Source organism: Phallusia mammillata, chromosome 3 (genome assembly GCF_965637545.1).
Source record: "Phallusia mammillata chromosome 3, kaPhaMamm4.hap1.1, whole genome shotgun sequence".
NCBI classification, from domain to species: Eukaryota; Metazoa; Chordata; class Ascidiacea; order Phlebobranchia; family Ascidiidae; genus Phallusia; species Phallusia mammillata.
This window is the reverse complement of record NC_137254.1, coordinates 29,183,577-29,208,251: the sequence shown is the minus strand read 5'-3', so window position 1 is coordinate 29,208,251 and position 24,675 is coordinate 29,183,577. Positions and strand designations below refer to the sequence as shown.

The 24,675-nt window shown below is 37.1% G+C and overlaps 3 protein-coding genes across 3 annotated transcripts; 2 read left to right on the top strand and 1 right to left on the bottom strand.

Moving 5' to 3' along the window:
* The first annotated feature begins 2,102 nt into the window (after positions 1–2,102).
* Positions 2,103–4,940, top strand: LOC145219959 (uncharacterized). The gene is made up of 6 exons (XM_080087255.1): positions 2,103–2,244; positions 2,531–2,734; positions 3,315–3,431; positions 4,012–4,215; positions 4,661–4,780; positions 4,835–4,940. The coding sequence occupies exons 1-6, from the start codon at positions 2,114–2,116 to the stop codon at positions 4,938–4,940; spliced, it is 882 nt and encodes a 293-aa protein (XP_079943381.1). The 5' UTR covers positions 2,103–2,113.
* A 423-nt stretch (positions 4,941–5,363) lies between these two features.
* On the top strand, positions 5,364–10,213 carry LOC145218345 (caspase-3-like). Its single transcript, XM_080085755.1, has 11 exons — positions 5,364–5,498; positions 5,967–6,142; positions 6,393–6,492; positions 6,639–6,733; positions 6,861–6,997; positions 7,059–7,119; positions 7,728–7,887; positions 8,233–8,447; positions 9,004–9,106; positions 9,267–9,370; positions 9,708–10,213. Exons 1-11 carry the CDS (start codon positions 5,438–5,440, stop codon positions 9,801–9,803), a joined length of 1,308 nt encoding a protein of 435 aa, XP_079941881.1. The 5' UTR covers positions 5,364–5,437; the 3' UTR covers positions 9,804–10,213.
* A 3,497-nt stretch (positions 10,214–13,710) lies between these two features.
* On the bottom strand, positions 13,711–21,725 carry LOC145218344 (inositol hexakisphosphate kinase 1-like). The gene is made up of 7 exons (XM_080085754.1): positions 21,534–21,725; positions 21,068–21,194; positions 20,161–20,297; positions 19,546–19,610; positions 18,784–18,932; positions 18,194–18,369; positions 13,711–15,103 (listed from the first exon to the last, which is right to left on the bottom strand). Exons 1-7 carry the CDS (start codon positions 21,627–21,629, stop codon positions 14,591–14,593), a joined length of 1,263 nt encoding a protein of 420 aa, XP_079941880.1. The 5' UTR covers positions 21,630–21,725; the 3' UTR covers positions 13,711–14,590.
* Between the last annotated feature and the right edge of the window lie 2,950 nt (positions 21,726–24,675).

Below are 24,675 nucleotides of genomic sequence, written 5' to 3'. Positions count from 1 at the left end.
TAAATACAATCTTTATTCAAACATCTCAGAAGAACAACTTAAATATTTCGTAGTTTTTACTAATATCAGAATGTTTTTAAGTGACCATAAAATATTTTGCGTTGCTTAAGGACGTGTGACGATGCAAAACTTCTACTCAGTGAAATACTCCTTCTTCGCTCTGATATAACCCGAGGCAATGGCTAATAGTGACACGCAGAATTAATCATGTTGGTTAATCATATCAGAAAACTGATAAGTGACACATGACAGATGAAACACCACCACGGGTTTCATGCAGGTAAGTATTTCCGGGTAAACAACAACACAGCCATCAGTAGCATTGCATGTGGCTCTGTCTGTAAAGTCATGGTCAGCTCTAGACTAGACCACGAAATACAGGGGTGGGCAACCTTTTTAACACAAGGGCCAGTTAGGAAAATGTAATGCTGCAGGAGGCCGCAGATACACATGTAAATGTTGAAAGAGAAGTTGCCAGATACTGCAAAACAATTCTTCACCATAACAACGTGACACAAGTAAACTTTATGAATGAAGATTGTTTTGCAGTAGATGCTTCCCTTTCGAGTTCAACTGCATTGGTGTAGCTGTGTAGCCTATGGGTTACATCGCACTTTAAACAGGATACTGAAAGAGCAAAAGCCCCAACATGATCAACACTCAAATAGCCTTATTTGGGAAAACAATAGCTGGAAGAAGATGAAGGGTCGCACAATAAATGAAAATACTGGGCCCGCGGGCCGCACGTTGCCCACCTACGAAGGAATGGATTTTTTGGTTTCGATTTCAGTGGCTGTTTTCTCGTCGCATTTAAATGGTTGGAAGTTTATTTAGCAAATGCTAGTTAAAGCATTGAGCATACGCATAAAGACATGGAATACAGCCATCTACATCATAAACGAGAAATGCTCAGTAAAGTGTGTAAATCTTTAACTCTTACACTTTGTATATACCGGAGATCATTCAGCAATGTTTGAGAAAAGAGGGAGAAAGGCATTTAGTTACACCTGACTTGGCAGTTACACCTGACTTGTGGTCAGTTACACCTGACTTGGCACCGATAATGCGGCTAAGTTGGTTCTATCGAAGCATAAAACATTGCGTGCAAACCAGATACGGACCTGTTCACCTACGTGACGCTATGCATGTTAGTGATGTTCCGAAGTTTAATTTAGCCAGGTTTGGTACGACGTATGTTTATTCTGTCAATACTCGAATTGAAGAACGCAACATCTAGATTTCTACAACAGCTCAACCAAAGCGAAATTGCCTTACTATTGAGTGCACTAAACACCAAACATTTTATGTTGTCTTAAGCGTGTTTTTGAAGTTTTTCAGGGTTTTTAACAGGACTTTACTGTCATATACATGTTTCTAAAACACTTTACTCGTTAGTTCGGCGAAATGTAGTCAAACGTTTTCGACAAATATTTGGTTATATGACGGTGTTGTTGGTACGCAACACAAGTTTATTGACCTTTTCGTCGACAAATGATCAGGTTTACAGATGAAAGTAATTGCTTTGTATTAAAACCCTTCAACACTTGAGCATCTAGTATCAAGGTTTATGACATGAACAACCACTTAGGCAAATAAAATTGCATGTAAATGATTGCACAGAACTTGTATGTAAATGCATAGAAAACCGAAAAACCCATATACTTGAATGTGGGGCGTAAGTGTTTCTGCAAAAGTAAAAGTGTTGATAGCTTACAACATGAGGTAGCTTTGAAGGCTGAACTGACTTCGCAGTGCAGTTTTGTAACATGAAACCAGCCTGTTGTTTCATGTAGCAGTGTTTGGTGTAGCGAGTGAAACCTTAGTAGCAGAGTTGAGGGAAACAATCGAGCGAACCACGTCCATCGTGTTTGCACAAACCCAACCTCACAAAGTTTACCTAACGCGAACGGTATGATGGAAATAAAACCGGTTGTTGTAAGTCCTAATGCTAGACAAGCTTAACAGTGATTGCAAAATGAACTGGTATTTCGTGATGTAGTGCATAAACTTTGCTTTATAGGCCTTTTTTGCTTTATAGGCTTGGCAGGTTATAAAATTTGTTGACTGTGTAGTACTTATACTATGTTATCGCAGCTGAATAAGTTTGCACTTTATGCTATCAAGCCTTAGGCTAAGTTGGACTATGATAAATATGAGTGACAGTGAAGAAGAATCGAATTTGAACGTAGCTCATACAGGGAGTGCCCAAGTTTCGGATGAAGTAGCTAACGACCAAGCTAAAAGGTAATTATATTGCCCCTATTTTATAAGGCGGCTGAATGTATTTGCTATTCTTTAAGCTGTTTGCTGTGGCCATGTCCCATGTTTATGTGTTGTTTCCAAATCTAAGCAAACCTCTTTGAGCTTTAACCTGTTTGCATGTACTATGTTTATCTGTTGTTTCCAAATCTAGCCAAACCTTGTAAAGTTTCAAAGTATGGATTTAACGTATCTGTTCTACTGACCTGATAACTTGGTTTAACCATGCACAAAACTCTCGGGACATAGGTTACGATTTGCACGATTTTAGCAGGTGTATCTGTGGACAGTGCAGCCATTTGGAAGCAAACAAGTTCTGTTGCAAAAGCTCCGAAGAAATCGCAACAAAAACAAACCTTGATTGCATAACACACCACGCTGACTTCGAATATGTGTGCCTCAAAAGGGCTGTTCTTGCCGTGTCTGTTGCCAGTTGCTGCAACAATAATCAAAATGAGTGTGAGATTACAAACGAGTAAGTCTAGAGGTAGTCTTTAACAATAGCTTGTTTTCGATCAAGTAATTCTAGACCTTTTGTTGTTGGCCCGCATTTGAAATCAATAACCACTTCTCACATGAAGTGGCCCAATGCCATTTCTGAAACTGCTACTTTTCAATCCTAATGAATGAACGTATCACAGCTGTAACAGCTCACTTGAATCAGTCTGTATATATACTGTTGTAAACTCTTGTTTATATCGATTTCGCTATTAAGAACATAGAATAATCATGAATAAGAGGAAGTAAATCAAGATATAAAATGATAAAAACGATTTCAGCATTACATCCTTTATGCAGAATAAATGGACCAGAGTTGTAAACGGGTCTGAAATTGGAGCCCGAGCCAGGCCCGAACCCGAATCGTTTTTGAAAAGCCCGTTTAGGCCCGAAAGTCTGATTGACAGGCCCAGGGCGTTACAACCTCAGATTAAGATACTATGTTGATTATATTTATTTGTTACATTGATGTATACATTGAAAACATCTGTAATAAAATACATAATAAAACGCTGTGTTCGCTTCTCGATTTTTTTCATCCCTCTTCTTTATTTTAGTGATTATCGCCGCATTGCCCACAGCAATTTCGTGAAATGGATTTGGAAACGAAATCTCGACAAAAGCTTGCCCTGCTGTGTCGAGGAACGCATAGAAACTGAGTTTCCACCTGAAAGGTTTGAATAGTGTACAGTAGACCACACACGTGACAAAGATTGTTTACGCAAACACTTTTACGAGGGCCATAAACACAAGGCACAGTCAAGCAACGGCTTGATTAGAAATCTATACTGACCACATAACATTGCACCAAGTACTCACTATAGCTCTATGGAAGACATAGAACAAAGCTAATATCACTATGCCACCACTGATTAATAGTAAAATCGCTATGGGATCCTGCTTCATATACATAGAAAATTGGTTTTTAACTGTATAACCATGTACAGATTAGACTCCAGTATGGGATTACTACAACTAAATTTCAGGTTGGATTTTTGTGCTAAATTGTCTCATTATAGATTTGAATTTAAATTGATCCAATGGCAACTAGGTTGGTCCCGTGTATAATGAGCTGTATACCCTTGTAGACTTTAATCAATCACGGACAACAACGATATTTCTGATTATAATTTTCATGCTGATTTGCTTTAACAAATTTAAGTCTCAAATGATATAATGGTTGCTCTATTGTCAACATTATATTTAAACTTTTTAGTACATATTTTCTGTGCATTTATTTGCTGTGTGTTACAGGTGTTTGTGTGGTAATTGCGATCAGTTTGATGAACACAAGTTGTGTTGCAAAAGTGTAGAAGAAATTTCGCAGCAACTTGGTGCTGAACAGGAGATAACTTGCATTACGCAGCATCAAATCTTCCAGAATCTATGTCTCAATGAAGTTTATCTGTTTGTATCAGACAGTGACAATGAGCAGCGGAAAACAGAGCTGACCAAGGAGTAAGACATTTTGTTTATTGTTTGAATGTTTGAAGCTTACTCAGTTGTTGTAAATATTTTAAGTCTGCATTTTGCCCGTCTTTCCTTCTTTATGTCTGTAACTTATAAGGGTGAGATGCCCTGGACGATTTGGCCAAGTTTATGCCTTATACAAACTGTTTTATGTTTTGACGATTCACAACAGTTTTTAGCGACGCACGATGACCATTATGCCCTAAAACAGTGATTATTGTAAAAAAACACTGAGTTTGACTATGAAAAAGTATAGCATAACTTTTGGCTAACCATTGATATGAATACGGTAAAAAGTAGTAATTCTAAGGACATACCATACAATCCACTATAAAGCTACCATGAGAACTCTCAAACGAGTTAGTTGCAATCGTCTGCTTCGCGCAGCGTTGCGATAAATATTTAATAAACCATTTCCTTTCTGCAATTTTAGTGACTATCGCCGTATTGCTCGTCACAATTTTCTAAAGTGGATTTCGGGACGGTCGAATTCAAACCAAAAGTTGCCTTGCTGCGTTGCCGAAACTATCTGGTCGAAGTTCCCATCCAAAAGGTGCCCAACACATCAAGATAATACCAAAACAATTTACTAAGCTGTTTGTTTCAGCATTTTGAAGAGCTGGTGGTTAAGAGATGGAATGGGAAGGATGGTTATTATTAACAATGAGGTACTAAAAGTCGTTGCATTTTTTTGCAATTTTCGATACAAATAAAGTGGGGTGTGAACTGGTAACTGACATTGCATACTTTCTTGCTAATCCGTACTTCGCTTGGCCGGCATTCGATTATCCAATTGCGTTAAAACGGTTTTATGAGGGTACTAAAGTAATAAAAACGAATTGCGAAGCCTCATACTGTATGTTACTTATGTGTAGTACATTGGGAAAAAACGTGTCCATGTCTTAGAGTTTTAAGACAGCTTGATATTTAAAAGACAACACTAAATGTACAAAAGTTCCCTTATCTGTTAAAGACTAGCCAAAGGTGTGATTTGTTATACGATTGAGTATTATTTGTTGGGTCGGATTTGAAAACAATATCAAAGAGAGTCACTGCAATATAGACTACTTTATTGCAAAAAAGGTTCACAAAGCCACATGCTTTTCTCCCAAAGTGACTAACATCTGTTTAGAAATACCTGGTTTCTAAAGATCGGCATGGAAGCCAAAAAGACGTAGAACGTTTACAGGAGCTTGCAGAAAATCTCAACATGCAATGTCATGTGATTGAAAATCAAGCTTATGACAAAATGATAAAAAGCTTAAGATCAGGTGAACAAAACACAACTATGCTCGTTTATAACCTTCCGACCAAAGTTTACGTGCGCTGATTTGATGATAGAGTGCGTTTGTGAAAAGGTGGGGATTAGTTAAATGTATTTCGCAACAAGTTTTTCGCAATATAGTTGGGTTCACTTTTACTTACACGGAATCTTTTAAAATACATAATTAGAACAGATCATGTGGGCATGTCCTTCGAAAGAATTCGCCAGGGGGACTCTATGTACAAAACGCATGTCGCAACAAGTTTTTTCGCAATAGAGTTGGGTTCACTTTCAGTAATATGAAATATTTTCAAATACAATTGGAAGAGATCATGTGGGCATGTCCTTCGAAAGATTTCGTCAGGACGACTCTTATATACAAAACGCTTTGTAATATGTCCTCCATTTTGTTTGCAAATGCGGCCTTGTCTCAAACATCGTCAAATATTAACGGTTAATAAAAACATGTTTGCAGAATGTCAAAACGTCCTGGACAGCGACCTGTGTTTTATTTGTGTCATCTTAAGCCACGGAGAGGATAATCAACTTCTCAAAGACACCGAAGAACGTAGATTTGAGTTGAATCTAATCACAAACGCAATTGATCAAGAAATACCAAGCAAAGATGTCGTCAAACTGTGTGTTGTTCAGGTAAAATTTTATTATAAGGACTAAAAAGCAGTGGATTTAAGTAAAAAAAAAAGTTTGTTTGTTTAAAACATTTTGTCAAATGCTTGGTTCTTATCAATTACTTAGAAAAATCTATCCTTTTAACGCAGCTAATTAGCTTAGAAACACTATGTTAAGTGGTAAATAAAATAGGCCCTAGTTTAGCATTTACGACATAAAGTTTCCTTAGCCGAATTAAACCCATTTATCAACAACGCATCCAATTTATCAGGCATGTAGAGGAAAACTGTACTCTGTGGATAACAAGGACGTACATCATATCGAAGATCCCGGGAGCGAAAACTTTTTGGTCACATTCTGCTCAGTTTATGGTAAGTATACGACTATGAAAGGCCCAACCATCCTTTTCCTGTGGATAGCTCTAAAGCAGGGGTTCTTAACCACAGACAAGTCTACAATGCTTATACTTTATAAGCAGTTGAAAAGTAAGTTAACAATTGTTCATTTTGTTTCTTAGGCCACGTGGGAATTCGTAACTTGAAGGAAGGATCACCATTTATTGATGAGTTGTGCAAGAGTTTCAATCAGTCACACGGTTTGGAAATTATGCAGGTAACATCAATATATCATTCCTGATGTTTATATTTTTTGGTAAAAAATTAAAAATGGCATGAGACCAGAGCCCTTTTTCTCATACAACAAAAAGCATAGACATACAAAATTTTGCACATTTTTCCAGGCCCTGACAGCAATGAAACTTAACATGGAGCAGCGCGTAACCCACACTGATCGTGAACACACATTGCTAGCTTCCAGCACAACACGCTTGACCAAAGAAGTCTACTTGCAATTGAAAACCAGTCAGGAGACATTTCGGTTCGTATTCTTTCGTTTACACACAACACAAACACAAGTACTTCACTGTTGACTTGTTTAGACCTCAATCTTACTGGCAACGTATGAAAGAAGGCGGTCTTTTTGTGATTGTTGCGCAAGAGGTAATTCAATGTATTTTTTTATTATGTGACTAGTATTTGTTTCAAAACTTTGTATTTTTCAAGACATTTTCGTTTAAAAGAAATAAGTTACTAGATTTCTGTAATGAGATGTACAAACTAGTGATGCACCGAACCCGCCTAAAAAGGTTCGGGCCAAAGCCAATGATTCGGCCATAAGGCCTATAATTTCGGCCGAATTGGGCCGAGCCCTAAATCCCCGTTTCAAAGTTCGGTTTCGGTCGAAACCAAACATTGGAAAACACCGTATTAGGCCGAAATGTTTTGGCCAACCGAAACTTCGGTGCATGACTAGTAAAAACGTAAGGAAAAAAGAATTGCATTTTACTTTGAATTGGAGCGTTATTTTCCTCAAACCGCCTTGTAATAACGGTGTTCCTACAGCGTGCTTAACATTTATTCACAAAACGTGTCCTTTACTATTTTGCGCTTCATAACATCCCAGCATTGCGCAGCTATTTCCGGTTAGTTGATTGCTCCATAGCGCAATTGTGCTGCTACGTTTTTTTTTCATCCAGCAACACAAACTCAACTTATTAAACTTTAAAAAAACAGTATTGTGTGCTTTAGATGACCGTTGTTTTTTAAAGGAGAAATTTCAAGAAGACATTCTTGCACTCCGACAAGTAGCCAAGTTATGGGGATTTGATGATAGGAACATTAAAACTCCATGCTCGGAACTCAGACAAGAAACTAAAAGTGAAACAGTCAAGTTGAAGAAAGAGGATTTGCTGAACAGGATTGTCAATTGTGAGTATTCAAAAATCTTATACAGTCAATAAATTCCCCGCTCTTTGAAACCGATCAATTAATTTGGCACAAAGACATGAAAATACGGAATTTTAGAATGAAACGCAGTGTTGACTACACCATGTATTGCAAATACCAAAACATTCCTCAATAACTTGAAACAATTTGCATTATATTGTCAACAAACGTTTTGCAACGACCTTTAAACAGTTCATGTAACCCCAACCAAATACACACAACTGAAATTCGTTTTCCAAAGCAGTTTTCGTGATATGTTTAACCAGCTTATAAAATGTTTAGAAAAAGATGTGTGTCTTACATGACTTGTCATTGTATGCTTTATAGATGCCAGGAACTTTCGCGGTGGTATTTCATGCTTCGTTTGCGCAATTATGTCGCACAGCAACTGGAAAGGCAAATTCGATCTGAACTATGAGAAAGACACATTCAACTTGAAAGAGATTACAACTCTGTTTCGAGGGAAATACTCTCAGGGTTCAGTTGAGGAACTGAGTCCAGCTGAAGCATTGAGAGGACAACCAAAGTTGTTCTTCGTACAGGTAAGAGTGTTAAAATTAAAGAGAAGTTTACTCAAAATACGACAGTTGAACCATTTATTACAAAACCTTCTGCAGTTCATCTAAAAGACAGACAGCACAAATATTGCTGACATGTGACAAACTAATTTTTTTAATGTTTGTTGTAATTTGCTGGACATCGTTTGTCATGTCCCTGAGTAAAGACCTCTCATGTCTAAGGATGAGAATAACTAAAGACGCCTTTAATATTTGCTGTAAAAAGTATAAAATAGAGTGAACAAGACAAGTACCATGTAAACTTTTGGGAAGTTCCACCTAGACAGAGTCGCACAGGTTAACATTGTTGCCATGTAAAAAAAACTATTTGGTCAAGACATGACAGTATAATGTTTGCTGCATGCAGACACTCAATTGTCGCCATTACACTAAGTAGAAGAGGTTCTCATTCTAGGGATGATAGTAGCCAATAACACCTTTTCCCTACGACCAACCTTAGTAATGTTTCTGTTTGGTTTGAAAATTTGCGAATCCACAGAACCCGAGTGTAAAAAGAGAAATAACCATAAAACCTTTCCAGAAACTGCCATCTATGGTGCAAAGTGATGCGACTGGATCTGAAGCAGATGAATATTTACCACATCATCCAGACGCTGATGTTATGATCACCTTCTCCGAAGGAGGTGTGTAATATTTTTTCGCTATTTCTGCTCTTTGTGTTAACAGCATGTACAATGTGCCATATATCAAGATTTTTATCCACATAAAGATGTAAATTGTCTACTGAAGATCTAATATTAAAGTTATTTAAGTGTTTTACAATCTTGTTGCCGTGTCGTTTAGGTTTCAAGGATAAAACGAAAGAAAAAGGTATTTCTGCGTTTTACGACGCTCTGCTTCAATGTGTGAGAAACGACCAAAACCCAGATTATTACGATCTATTCAAGGTGTGTGTTCATTAAATCCTAAAATATTAAAAACTCGCGCCATATTGCAGTGTATAATGACTTTGTATTAGACCAGATTTCCTCAATAAGTGTGCCATGGTTCAGTGTTGAGGCACAGGACAGTTGGCAAAAATCTTACTACACGACCTTTTTAACAACGAAAACTGAGCAACTAATTGGGCGTATTTAACCGCAAGGTTTTCAGCGACACTGTTTGTTTTGCATTAAACTTAATTAAAATAAAGCGAAAAAGGCCACCATAATGAAATAGTGGGCAAAGTTTGGAAAAATGAAGGCTAAACAATTTTACAACCCGACTTGTTTTCTTTATAATCAGATTCTGACAAAGGTAAGAAGGGAAATGACAGATCAAAAACATCCTGTCCCATGGACACAAACCCAGCTGAGGAGTGAAGTCTTGTTTTCCAAGTAAAGAGAATAGATATTTGTAAATAAGTTTCACGTCTTCTCACAGAAACAAGAAAACAGATGTTTTAAATGTTTAACCTTGTTGTACGGTTATGATGTTATTATTTATTTTTTGTAAAAAGGTGTATTTTTTTAATTTATTTTGTGTGTGTCAAATGCAATTTCCTTTGTGTAAAACAGTACCTAATCATCACAGACCATTGAATGATCAGCTTGCAAAAACTAGAAGAGTGGCTTTCTGATATACTTCCATTTTATATATTCTATACGATATTTACCAATTTACTATACACATCATTTGATCTACACATACGATTGTTTTTGTAAACAAAAACTAATGGGTCCCCACACGCGTGTTTGTGCAGATTTACAGTAAACAAATGTTGCGGTGATTTTTAGGTTGTTTTTAGAAAGTTTTAGAAAGCATCAACCCAACAATAAAAAAAATTGTTCGTATTCTTTTTGCACTATTATTGTCATGTAATTACAAAAACATTAAAAAAACGTAGCAAATACTTTAATTTAATCTCTTGCTTTGAACCAGATACTGTCATAACAAATTGTTTTTCATTTAACTTTGTTTCGCAAAACAAGTACCATTGACCTGTAGTAACCTCTCAGGGTGCACACGCCAAACGACTGTTTGACCTTTTGACACCGTTTTCAATAGCACGCCGTCCTTAGTGTTCAACAATACCGTTAAGCCTAATTTATACATGCCTTGAGTATTGATTCCTAAATTGATTGTCAAAAAAACGCTACGTTATGACGAAAGAAAGTACTGAACTGTGTTTGTAATACCTACTAGTTAACCTTAAGTAACCCGTGATCATGCAGCGGCCACCCAGACAACGAGCATTTAAAAAACATTTATTTTGCAAAAAAGTCAAGTTTATTTTTTCATATTTAGTTGGATTAACAAAGTTTTGCTTGACATGTACAAAAACCGAAGCACGCTTATTAGGTTTAAATCACGTCATAGGTGTAAAACCTTCGCCAAAACTAAAAATGTGAGTGATAACTTAATAAAACGACATAGCATTGCTGTGCAAAACAGCTGATTTCTAATCACCGAAACGAAGTCTCGTAAAACGTCTATCCGACGTCAAGCTGAGCCCTCCTGCTATCGTAAACCAATGAGTTACTCTCTTGGTACTTCTGCCTACAGTGTCTTTCTTGACCAAACGAGCGTTACACACATTTACGTTTCGGGGGCCTGTGAGTGAACCGCTGGGTAAGTCGGGGTCAAACTTCTGGAGGATCAAGGTTGGATTAATAACTAACATATGTTTAAATTTGAATAAATTTGAAGCACTCTTTCTTTACCAAACGAGCGTTACAAACCAGCGTTAAAAATTTTACGTTTCGGGGGCCTGTGGGTGAGCCGCTGGGTAATTCGGGGTCAAACTTCTGGAGGATCAAGGTTGAATTAATAACTAACATATGTCCAAATTTGAATAAATTTGAAGCACTCTTTCTTTACCAAACGAGCGTTACAAACCAGCGTTAGACAGAAAAAAGAAAAAAAATAGGGACAAAAACAATATGTGTCCCCTTCAGGGAAGGGGACCCATAATAATCATGTACGTACAACGTGTCTTTCCAATACTGATTTTTTATTCGCCAAGCGCATCATGCAATTATAAATTTTATCCGGACGATGTCGCTAATACATTCGATTTAATCACGTTGTTCTGGCGGACTGTCAGAAAAAAAGGCGCTTGCCTCTATAACTTATGTTGTTTAGTTTCTGAAATTTCAGACAGTCATTTAAACTAAACAATGTCACTTATTGGCGCCCAATATGTTTTTAACTGGCGCTTTGGTCTAAATCAGTGGTCGGCAACCCACGGGTCCGTGACGAGTTGGTTACTGGGCCGGATAATTTTTCAGGTTAAATGCTATAAAACATTTTGCCCGTGCATCCCGGGGATGACAAACTAATTTTAGCGTTTTTATTGATAAATATTTGTTGTTTTTCAAAGACCGGTCCGAGATGAAATTTTATTTTCAAAAACGGTCCGCAGTGCAAAAAAGGTTGCCGAACCCTGGGCTAAATAACATTTAGACAAACTATTCGATATGTGGGTGCAAAAACGTGCGCAGAACAATGCTTAGCCCAACAACATGCAAACCACAAGCGTGAAATGTTTGAACGCCGACTCTGTGTTCACCTTTCGATCAGGATTAGATTTATCTTAGCGATATTACACGTTTTAAACCACAACAACATAACGCATTGTGTGAAGACTTAAAAATCTCATAGGGACCAAGAATAAAGTCCCTCTATCGCAGTCAGGTAAAAATATCAAGCCAATCAAATTTGAGGGCCGATACACAAGGTTTAATGAAGATAAAACAACAATGTTGGCTTGTCAGCGTAATGACGTCTTTAAAGCGGTTGGGGATTTCGTGTGTGCCAAAAATCGATTTAATTCGAACAATAGCAGACACAGAACGTCTTTTGTTGACAGCTTGTGTCTATGGCGCTGCAAAAGATTGCAATATTAAAAACACTTCCAACTTGGTTAAGTGAACTTTATCACTCGGCACATTTTACTAAACGAAATAATTCAATACTTCACATTGATTTCTGGTTTAAGTGTGACAGATATTCATTCTGTGCAGTAGAAATTTGGGTTTTAAATGTCCTTGAAAAGCTTCGATTAGAGTTCTGCGCAACAGTATGTAGTGATGAGGTTAACTGCATCAACACAGCTGTGGGCGTCATTTGTTTATTAAAGCAAGACGTAGGGTGAAGCCCGTAACAGCAACGCAACCAACTGCCAGCCAATTACCGAGTATGACGGCTTTGTTTTCGACTGACAGTGTAGTTTATAATTTTTCCGAAATACGCAAGTAGAATCTGTGGCTGTTATGATCAAGGGCATGTGCCAAACAATGAATTTACCAAAACAAACACTTTAATGTGGAGAACACGAGAGACGGACGTTATCAGAAACATCACTGCTAGATCACTAGCATTTTGTGTGTTTGTAGCAATAAACATCACAACGTTTTTCGGTAGGTTCAGGCTGATATTTTCTGTCTTTGCCTGTGCACGAAGTACCCGTTTTAGTCCACAATAGGCAAAGAACCATTTTCAACCAACATCATCCCCCCATAGAAACTTGCTTTTTAGTAACTTTACTGATAGACAGCAGGTTTTGACACCCAAAATGACCTCGGATTGTCACGTAAACCAAGGCAGTCAACACAGTAATTTTGTTTAACTTCAACTCGACCATAACGACGCACCTAAGATCATAACAGTCTGGAGCCCGGAAGCTCCACATTGTCATGTAATATCTGCAGCAAGTTTCATACTTCACTGGGTTTAAAAGACTTTCAGCCATCGCCTAATGGTTTTTTAAGCTAAACGATGCAGAACCATGACGACGAAATAACAAGAGCGCTCTTTTTACACGTTGTAATTATCCAACTCTTTTCAGTTAGTTGTCAAGCACAAAACGCAATACAAAGAAATATGACCTTTTCAACTTTTTAAACGACGCGTACCTATTTACTTATTATTTCCATGTTGTAATGACTTAGCAACATTTTTCTGAATATTGGTCTGTGCCATTTGACATAAAGTCGAAATGTTTGTGAAAGTATGCTGGATTTAAGACTATTGAATGATTAACAACTGAAGTAAAGCAATGTAACAGTTTAAATAAGTACTTTAATACACACGCGCCAACCCTTTGGCGTGCCATGAAAAACCACCACTGGTGCTAACCTATACCAAGTGGCAGGGGGACCCCTGATTCACTGAGCCAGCCACATTCAATTTTACACATCGTAAGAGACTTTACTCTGTGATATAGAGTACCTGATCCCTGTGTAAATATGCCTCCCAGCATGGCAGTTCGAAATTTCCAGGCTGTCAAGAGACACCGACGCTCACGGCCGATACGGCTAGACTGTATTTGAGTGAAAGCTGCAAGACAGAAGAAGCGTGCGCGAAAATAGAGGAAAAAGACGAACACAACACAGAGGAGAAGTCAAGCTACAAAAAGCTTGCTTGACGACCAGCGCAAAACGCGGAACCTTGGCAACGCGAAAGAAAAGAAAAAACGTTGTGAAACTCGCAACGAAGCGACGGGCTACGTTTGTAAGCGGGCAAAGGCGGCCCTCATAACGGAAGAGACGCGCGCGTGACGTTCTGTTAAGTCATAAAGGGGCTGTCCGAAGCGGAAATTAGCTGACCGGGTTGCGATAGAAAAATGCTGAAATGGTTCTGGTTTGGGCACTGTTAAATTGACTAGGTGTGGCAAAATACTGAAAAGTTTGTTTGAAAAAAAAAACTGTTGCGTGATAATTCGGCGCCAAAATAAGCGGCTTGCTGTAGAAGCAAAAAGGATGCAAGTCTTGGACGGTCAGAAAAGCGATTGAGGTTAACACACAAGGCGCCCGAAATACAACACAGGAAAATAACTGGAATGCGACAAAGGAGCTGGGGTTCAAACACAGGATGATACGGGGCCTGACATTTTTTGGGTGCATGTGACTTGCGTAGTGTGATGACGTGGAACGGGTCACGTGACGTAAACCACGACCCATCCATTGCACAAGGCCAGAAAACAACAAAACGACTCGAATGAAAAGAAAAAGACGCGTGCTGTTTGTTTGTACGAGATAACAAAAAAACGATTGCCCGTCCGCTTGTCAACTGCACGAACACCACGAACGGTAATAATGGAACTGAATGGACAAGAACCTATCTAGAGGGAGCGCACAGGGCAATAATTAAGTGCAGTTTAAACGATCCGAACCCAATAGGTTGTGCTACTCGGACGAAGGACTGTCACCCTTCGAGATCTCCTTTAATAGCTTAATAAGATTGGTGAGTCCGAAAATGTAACCATGATCCGGTCCGTCGTGAACGTATTTACTGTCCATCTCTTGGTGGGTTGACTTGGCGAAGTCTATCATCCGAATATCGATGCGTACACGGTCCTTGGGGTCTTCAGTCGCCGGGTTGTCGCTCTGGTTGTCGGCGGTGTCGCCCCCATCAGGAGGTATCTCATCCAGTGTGTTGAGCTCAACGTCGTACCCAGAGGTGGACGCGCCATCGTACATTATTAGCAGCGAGCTGGAATAGAAGCGATAGGTGCGCAGACGCTTCAAACTGTCCCTAATGGATCGTAAACGCAGCAGAACAGGTCGCAGAAGGTCGTGTCTCGTTCGGTAGTTGTCCTGGAAGAAACGCCGTAGTGTTGACCGTAGACCGTGCCTGTCCAATTTACGTCCATAGTACTTGTCCAAACAGAAGAAGGTGTCCGATTTCGGCTGGTAGACCTACAGAAAAACGTATTAGATTTATTCCATTTGCTTTTTGGTATTTTTGACAGAACATTTAGTGTGACTTTCTGCTACTTCCTGGTTCCGATTTTAGACCATAAAACTTTGGCGTAATTCTCTGCAATTCTTAGAACTAAGAACCTCCAACTTCTTAGAAATGTTCTTTCATTTGCCTTGTCTTCATTTCTAAAACCTTCCTTAATAAACCAGACTATGTTCTGCATTGATCTTGCGACGGTGCTAAGCGTTTTCAAAAGTAGACTGAGATAGTTTCTTTTAACAAACACAACCACAAACAAGCCACCCTGGACCAAAGAATGCTGGTAAATATAAATCTCAAATTTTAAGTTCAAACATTTGTCCACACAAGACTGAAAACATTTTGAAACAAACAAACTGGTTAAATATCAACATCAAATTTTAAGTAGGTATGTTTGTAAACTAAAAACACGAACAAACCAGAAAACTGGACAAGAGCATTTTGTTTGCAAAGCAGAAAATTTTACCTCAATAAACACACAGAGTCAGATGACATTAGCAAGTTCTGAGACAACAAAGCAAGAAATAACAATGTCAACGGTCTGTTGTACTACCTAAGGTGATTTGTTGCACCTACTGTTGTTTTGAAGGCCATAAAACCAGTCTGTACAAAGAAAGCACTAAAGATGTTTACCACATCAATACAGTAAAATCATAGAAAGTATATGCTAAAAGTCAATACTGGGTCATTTAAATGACAGAACATTAAGTTATGGCTGCAATGGCATTTGTGGTAGTTCCGTTACCTTTCAGTTGAGTTGCTGGGATGTTGCATTAGAACACTAGTTGCTGGGTAATGCAACCGACTGAAATATGTATTTTATGCAACGCAGTGTGACTCATTTCCCTACTGTCATAAATAAAATGGTTAACATACACAGTGAGAGATGAGTTAATAGAGTCTACAAAATTAATGTTCCATATTAATTTCCTCTGTAATTTCCACCCAGTTTACTTAAATAGATTTAACATCCCTGACAATAATGTAACCAACAACCAGAGCCAATGGTAAATTGCCAGGAAGCGTCCATTAGGGCTGTTATTAAACAAATAATTATTTGATTATTTGAAATGAGTAAAATATTATTTGAAAATTTATCAAATAATATTTTACTCATTTCAAATAATCAAATATTTTTTTCCTATGCAGTACACCTCGATATATGTACAAAATCAATTTATTTGAACACATTGGGGACTATTTTATGAAATTGCGGGTACACAGAAGCACTTAAACATATGGTTTTGCCAAATTACGATAATTGAAGTTTGTCCCTATCTGTACTAATTTATTATTTTAAACAGAAAAAAAGATGTAGCCTAGATTTAATGACTAAGAGCTTACAAAATTCGTTTAGTAGTTTTAACTATCCTTATTTAATAATGACTCTGGGACTTACATATCCGGTATTGTAAATTATTTGAATTATTTGATTATTTGATTTGAAAGGAAAAAAATTATTTGATTATTTGAAAAATTAAAAACCTTTATTTGATAACAGCCCTAGCGTCCATCATAACAACAACACATTTTTTTACAGGATCATCAGACAAGGTATACAAGGGTTTAGAGCAGACGAGACAATCTTTCAAAATCCCGAATATAAACTATAAAACAGACTTTAGGCTTTTACTTGCAGATAAATAACTTCAAAAACAATTCCCCTAACAAAACAACAAAAGTTAAAATCAACAAAGTGAAATTAACGTTGCTGGAAGTTGAAACAAAACTAAATGAAATCCACATTATGAGCACTTCTAAAAACCCAGACACTTTTTGAAAAATCTTCTCTGGTTACTTTTGTGTTGTGTTAAGTTCAATTGAAGTCTTTCATGAAATGTGATACGACCGAGTCTGTCACACATACTTACACACGAAAATTACTTTCATGCTATGTCCTGCCTAGACAATGGCTTCCCCTTATTTACTACAACAGGTAAGCAAAATGAAATAGGATGCACATAGACCAACAAATGCATATAAACCATGTTGTGCAAGCAAGCCTTCAGGAACAATGTTTCATTCAAAACTGTCACTTATAAGAATGCTGCAAAAACACTTATAATAGGCAAACACTGGCAGCTATTTGTACTATTTATAATGTTTTACTACTTTTTTCGGATTTTAAAGAGTTGTATTTGTGTACAGGAACTGAAGATGCCAAAAACTTTTGGTGAAATATGCTCTGTGCAAATATTGTGTATACGGGTTGATTCTGTTTGACCAAGGGTTTCATACACCGGGTTTTGAAACAATATGAGCAAATGTACTCAAATCTAGAATTGTTTCATTCAGCAAGGTTCACAAAAGGGACAAACAAATGCGATTGACATTATTTGAAGCAAAGGGGCCACTACAAACATAAGCATTGCACAACAGGTTAATCTATGGCTGGTGTTAATGCCAATGTCATGTAAAGATGTCATTGCAGACATGTTGTCAGATGACCCAGCAGATAGAGCAATGGCACACCTTGCAAGCAGTGTAATGAAGACATAGCTATCACACACATGTCAAGGCAGTCTGATTTATGGTCCCCAGCAAACAGATGTTGTCAAGCATACACCTTCTCTGTGAGTCAAATGTACTATTTTATGAACACAAGGTCGAACCGGTCACAAAAAATATTGGCTGATATAACAGCGGCTGTCATTAATCTGACTGACATGTATCAAATACTTTGTTGTCCAAGTCTCAGTCAATAAACAGTAACGAGAGTTTGTCACGATATGGCAAAACCTTTCTGTTTAGAGAACATAGCTTACTATAGAAGGTGTGCTGTTTTGTTGTTGTCATGGTATGAAGGTATTTGAACCGTTGCTGTTTGCTGTTACATTCAGTTGTAATCTCTTTTATCTGTTTGCTTTTTTGGCAAAAAGATTCAGCATAGATCATTACTCCAACTTGATGATATGTTTCCGCTGCAAGAACTTACAGATATTTTCTGCTTAGAAACATCTCAACTTTTTTTCTTTTTTAGTAACTCATACACTTGCCATTGTGCTTTGGACTTTCTGGGTTTAATTTACACTAATATTAATTTATACCTGCATTCCTGCAAGTCGGACCCCAAGCTGTTGTGTAGTGGATTGTGCACTTTTGATTTCATGGTGCATTTTTTTAGCCTCTGCATCATGGTCACCATGAATGCGAGTTCCCATTTTCAGATCAAGCACACAAGGTTTCCGAAATTTTGAAGTGACATTCTCCAGAAGGATAAATTCTGCACAAACAAAAAAACATTTACCTGATTGGTAATTGCAAAAGACCCAATTTTGTGGTTTGCTTGTTTCTACAAACGACATCATTAGCGTTGTTGACATAAACCAAAAATATTGTGTTAAGACATAACATAAAGAAGTTTATAAGTAGGTACATAGAGTGAGATCATACTTTTTTTGCCATAACTTTGTGGGTTGCTCAGTGTTAATACCATTGTCAGCCAATATTTGTTGGACAGGAGCTATATGTATATACATAAATATATATATATTAATAGCACTGTCAAAGTCTGTATACTAGCGATAATTATCTATGTATATGACGTGTATGTTATTACATTGGAACCTGTTATTGCAAATTTAGCAACTCATAAGGCCACATATGCATGCCCAAAGGTAAACAAAATGTCACTGACGTTTCACCACGCGAGGTTTGCTTTGTAGCTGTCTCTGGAGGCCTTCCTTATAAACTTTGAATATCCACGGATTGACAGTCGTGTTGTTTGTGTGCACTGAATGGTGCTGATCATCAACGCACATACTGCCTGTCCGTCGCACCTTTATTCTGCAAGCATAGACAACAGCTAATGATATTGATTTCTGTTTCCTGTATGAAAAGGCAAAATCTATTCAATAATTATGTCTCTATTGTACGTCGTTAATTGGTTTTATTTTACAAAATACAATTTTTGGTCTGCTAGGAAATTATTTTTTACAAAATAAGTCATAGCCAAGAATTTCTGCAGAATTCTGCAGTATTAAAGTTACAACGGATATTTCAAGAAGCTTTATTTCAAACAATTTTTACGATGACACTCTGAATGCAGGAGGATAAACAGGGATCTTGTATGGTTCTATGGTTCTTGTGACAACAACTCATCTTACACATACCTATTCCTAATGCTGACCTGTGGTCAAAAGATTATTTTCTTTGTATGTGTTTATGGTTTATACAAGCTTTAATGCAATACAGATAGCAAATTAATGTAGAAAGATGGTTAGTTTAAGTATTTGCAGCTTTTTGTGAAAATATGATTTTTGATCTTTTATAAAATTTTCAAGTCCAGCAGTATACTTCCCAAATATATTGAATTTAAGGGTTGAAAATGACCAAGGATAAACCATATTGCTTAAAATGATTGATGTTTCGAATGCAATGCGTAATCTATATAGCAGACCTGGTGTCACAGTTGCCAGACTGTTCTGAAATCTCCTCAGTACTTTCATTGCTTTGCAAATCTTCCTGCAATCCACAAAAGTAAAGTTATTTCAAATGTGGATGCATTAAATTGGGCATGTTTGCAAAACAATCCAGACAGGTAACAAAAACATATTGATTGATTGAGCATCAAACACCTTAAGTTATTACTTGATGCTTTAGGCATTGTCATGTCTCAAACACATATATACTGCAGTTAATTTTTTAGGCACTGTATCATATTCTATAGAACTTGAATGACCTGTCCTGACTGATTTGATGCACAATGAATTTTGGTTCTGCTGGCTAAGCCCATCCCATATTAATACAATCTTCTGTAATTTTAGTTTTTTGTGTGGCTTATTTTATTCCCAATTTGTATTTTGATGGTGGTTTAAAAAATAGCAATCGAAAATAAGACACAGTCTGTTTACTGTTTTGAATTTTAATTGTGTGACCGATTTGTACATTTAGTGAATAAGGACATTAACATATAAAGGGATGCCCAGTATTCAGAAAAACAGCAGCAACCATGGTGCAATTCAGACCAGTACAGAGACCAATTGTTAAATTCGGGAAACAAATGACAATATACCTGTTCTTCTTCGCTACTATCAGTAGACACATCATAATCTGACTTGCAATCATCAATAAGACTATCTGGCTCATAAGGATATGCAGTCAGCGCAACATATCCATCAGGGGTTTCTTCAATGTTTACATTTACAACACCTAAACAGGATTGATATATACATTAAGTGCTTCCTGTCCGGGCTACAGTGTATTGTTTAGAAAATCGCAACAGTTTTGTAACAAGGGCAAATGGTAGAATAATTTATTTTAACAAAAATACAGTTCAAAAGGTTGTCTATAAATTTTGCTTTTAAAACAATTTTATTTAAAGACCCATATGGTCCCTTTGCTATAGTGTATTGTATAAAAAATTGCAACAGTATTGTAAGAAGAGCAAATCGTGCAATCAATTTTTTACAAAAATATTATTTGCTTGGTTGTTTATTACTTTGAAGTAAAAGAATTGACTGTCACCATTCACTACAAAAGCTTTTTGAGGAAGACGAGTTTATTTCTGGCAATATAGGTGAATATTAGGTCAGACAAAGACGCACATATGTGTCACAACCATAAACAAACCAATGTGGTGACTATTACAACATACCACAGAAGAATATTGACAAACTAGACCAAATAAACCCCTATGTATTGAACTGTCCAAGCTTGCTCCACATAAAAATCAATATTTAATAGCCTTAATGCCCCTAAAGCCAGTTTTGGTTCTTTATTACATAAGGGCACTTACATATTGTAAAAAGATTGAACACAATCAATCAGTGGTTCATTTTTGTTCCAGCAAAGAATGAGCCATTACATAGACATGTGCTTGGAAAACATCATGTACGAAAAACATATATATAAATATATATATATATATATATGCATGTTGCTATTTTTTTATTACATGTATATTTTGACTACACATATACCTTTGTATCTGGGTGCAAACTGCTTTATGTCTTGAGGCAGTGACTTGTAGAAAAAATGCTCACGGTAATTTAAGGGTTTACATACTGTGGTTTCATTTAGACACATCATAGTAGCTCGGCCAGACACCTTCAAACAAAACACATTTTATCAACATGCCATGAGTGCTCACACTTTGTAAAGTCTAAGTCTACTACATTTTCAAGTAGTTTCACCAATAATAGCACATAAACATTCTTGTAATGTGTTGTATGTATGTATCCGTGTTACATGTAATGTTACAATTTGGCCTGTTTTACAAACGGACCATAACACATTTTTTGTACTTCATATACTTGTACACTGTTGATAATGAGAATAACAATGGGTCTGCGGTTGTGTTAACAATAAACTGTAATTTAGGGCAAAATCTAAATATTAACATGAGTGAAGCCTAAATTCATATATTTTTATATGCAACAAATATACCTGGTGAACAAAAGGTTCCAAGGCAATGCCGCGTCCATAGTTATGCACATCATCACCATTTAACTGCAAGTTATGTGTGCAACTCATAATCACCATATCGAAAATTAGCACATTTGGATGGGAATTAGGCAATAATCCAGGCAACAAAAAAGTTAAAACAAAACATAGAACTGCAAAACAGTAAAAAGAAAAATGATTAAAAGTCTGCCCCCAGGCTATCGCTAAAATTCCATGCAAAACTTCGCTGCAAGGTCCAGGCAAAACGTGCTGCAAATTACATGTACACTTTCAAACATCTTAGTACACAAAACACTTAAACAATTATAGCAATAAGGTTAGCTTGACATTTGCTCTTACAAAACCAACATGACTTGTACAATCTAATTTCCGCACTTTACATTTGAAACATGAAATTGCTAGAGGCAATATACAAAAACTTTCTTAATTAAGCACATGAAACGTAAATACCAAAACTTTCTGATATTATACAACTAAGCTTTAGTTAAACCAGTTTTAACTGTCATTTCAGAAAATAACATGACTAGTTTAACAACAACAACAAAAAACTGGCTGAAATGTTTAAGTGAAGACAGTTAAGTACAATTTATGGCTTCAGTCTTTTATTGTGGTGTTGCGACATTGACTAATGGTGCAACACGCAAATAGCAAAACGCGAACAGAGTTACCGCAGGGTTGCCAGGTTAGAATTTTGAAAACTGTTACCCACAAAACGTTGTAACTGTCGTTTTTTGCACTCACTACGTTCACTTTACCAGATTATTACTCATACATGTTACTGTGTGCGAGGCAATACAGGTTTAACACTGGCAAGCATTTGTCACTGCGTACACTGCCATTACGCAAGCTTACCAGGTCAAACAATGAAGAATCCGTCTCGGGCCACTTGCGATTTATCAGCTGACCGTAAAACTGAGTGACGTCACATGCAAACAAATTCAAATCACGTGACTTCCCCGAAACCGAATAGAGAACAGCGCAGCAATCACAAAAGGACGCCGACTTTTTCCAATAACTTTTTTACCACTGAAAACTTCCACAGAAATTTGTAATAAACCCTTTTCACGCTAATAACAAGAAATGGAGAACTAGATGGTGAGATTTTGACTACTGTGTTGGTTTGCTGTCACAGAAAGAAATATGAATTAGTTTTTTCCTCTGGGACAAACTGTATATGATAGATAATATCATTAACTTGCAAGAACTGTGATTAAGGTTTATACGGACATTTGACTACATAGATATCGTACCGACAACACGCTTGAAACGTCATGAATTCGGTGCGTGATCTAGGCGTGGTCCCTTGCGTGATTCATTTATGCGATGGCGTTGGTTTTGAGCGCACGCTGGGACACACACGTGCGACTGGAATAGTCAAAACATAACCCCAAGCTCTCCTGCACCAAAGCAAACACTCTAAAAGTTTCAATTCATTGCCACCAGGCTCTGCCAAATGCAAACCAATTGAGGCAGCAGGGCTTTTAAATTACATGCTACAAAGAGATCAAAAAGCCATAGGCTACAGAAAAAAAATCCAGTAGCCTAGGCCTATACTGCGATAGTGCCACTTGTAGGCTACAATCGCAACATACTTAGTTTTAAAGAAGCACAATATAAAGCAACATTACTAACAGTAATTACGCGTAAAATAAACCCAGTTACTTGGGACAAAGGAAGGAATAACGCCCGTAATTGGTCGGCAAATAGTCATTAAAGTGTTAATAATAATTCGAGTATTAAGTTCAATTCTCCTTACTCTCTTTTTCTGACTTTTCGTAGAACATCTTTTCTAAAAGCGTTTGCATTCCAAGTTGCAGGCGAAGCATATTTTTTGCCCTTATCTAAACATTCCCATTTTTATCACTGGTTAAATACTTATATCAAATATCGCTAACTGTAGTGTGGTGTTTAGAAAACTGGCAGCAAGCAAAGGGGCCACACCTTCGGTATTCACTTTGCAAATAGTGATATTTGCTTACGTAACGTTTGTCTCGCAGAAGTTTGAATAGCACTGCAGCAAATTCGCAAATATTTTTGTTAATTCTAGTTTGAATTTTGCGTTTCATTTGACATTTCACAATGGTGAAAAATATCCGTGATGCGATTGAAAGCATTAGGTAAAAGAAAGTATGCATTTGTACAAATCTTACAAATCATTACGAAACGGAAAATCTAAATAATCCCTAAATCTAAATTTTAGGAAGAGATATGCATTTGTACAATTCTTACAAATCACTACGAAACGGAAAATCTAAAAAATCCGTAAATCTAAATTACCATTGTGTCTTGAAACACAAATGTATTTTTTACAGTAGCGAGTATAACGTTTAACTTTGAAACCCGAAAACCCGATTTAGCACATTTCAGTCAACCTGTGCTATCACTTCAACTTTACCTTTAACACATCGCTGCAATGATGAGTTGTTTTGCACTTTGCAGAGCAACCTTTTTTCTGTCTGACTTTTACGCACGACCGAACTGCCAAGATTGTTTTGAAGCTCTGGCAAGCCGACCGTGAAGGGAATAGCCTTAAGCTTTTGTTCCGCATTCAAGAAGGTTTTATTGGGCTCCATATTTTACACCGTGAGATCTCGTACGCCAAAGTGTGGTAACACGTTATTATTTTCAAAATTGAAGTTAAAACATTGATATTCTCTAAAATGGCCACCCCGGTTATCTATTTATTGAGCAAACTGTATATTCTGTCGCGTTTAAGTCCAAAAGGTTTCAAAACAAGGTAAATTGTCTGAAATTTCCTATCATTTCTAATAGGAAACCAGTCCAATTTGGTCATTAAAATGGGGAAAAGACATTTGAAAACGAAAATAACTTCAACGGGTTTAGTTATATCGAGACATAACATTATCGCGATAAAGTTGTTTCAAGTATGCTTTTCGCCCATTAAATGAGTGATTGTTTCGCAAAAAAATAATTAAGGAATACGTCGCACTCCAATGTCATGTAATATTGACTCCGTTTGCAACGAATGGAGTACGTACAGACAGTTTTAACAGCCAAACAAAACAAGTACTATCACAAGGTCTAAGGACAAGTCAGATTAACCTTGAGAAGTGTACGAATTCCACTTTTTTACGACAATATTTGTTTTTATTGTCACCGCAGC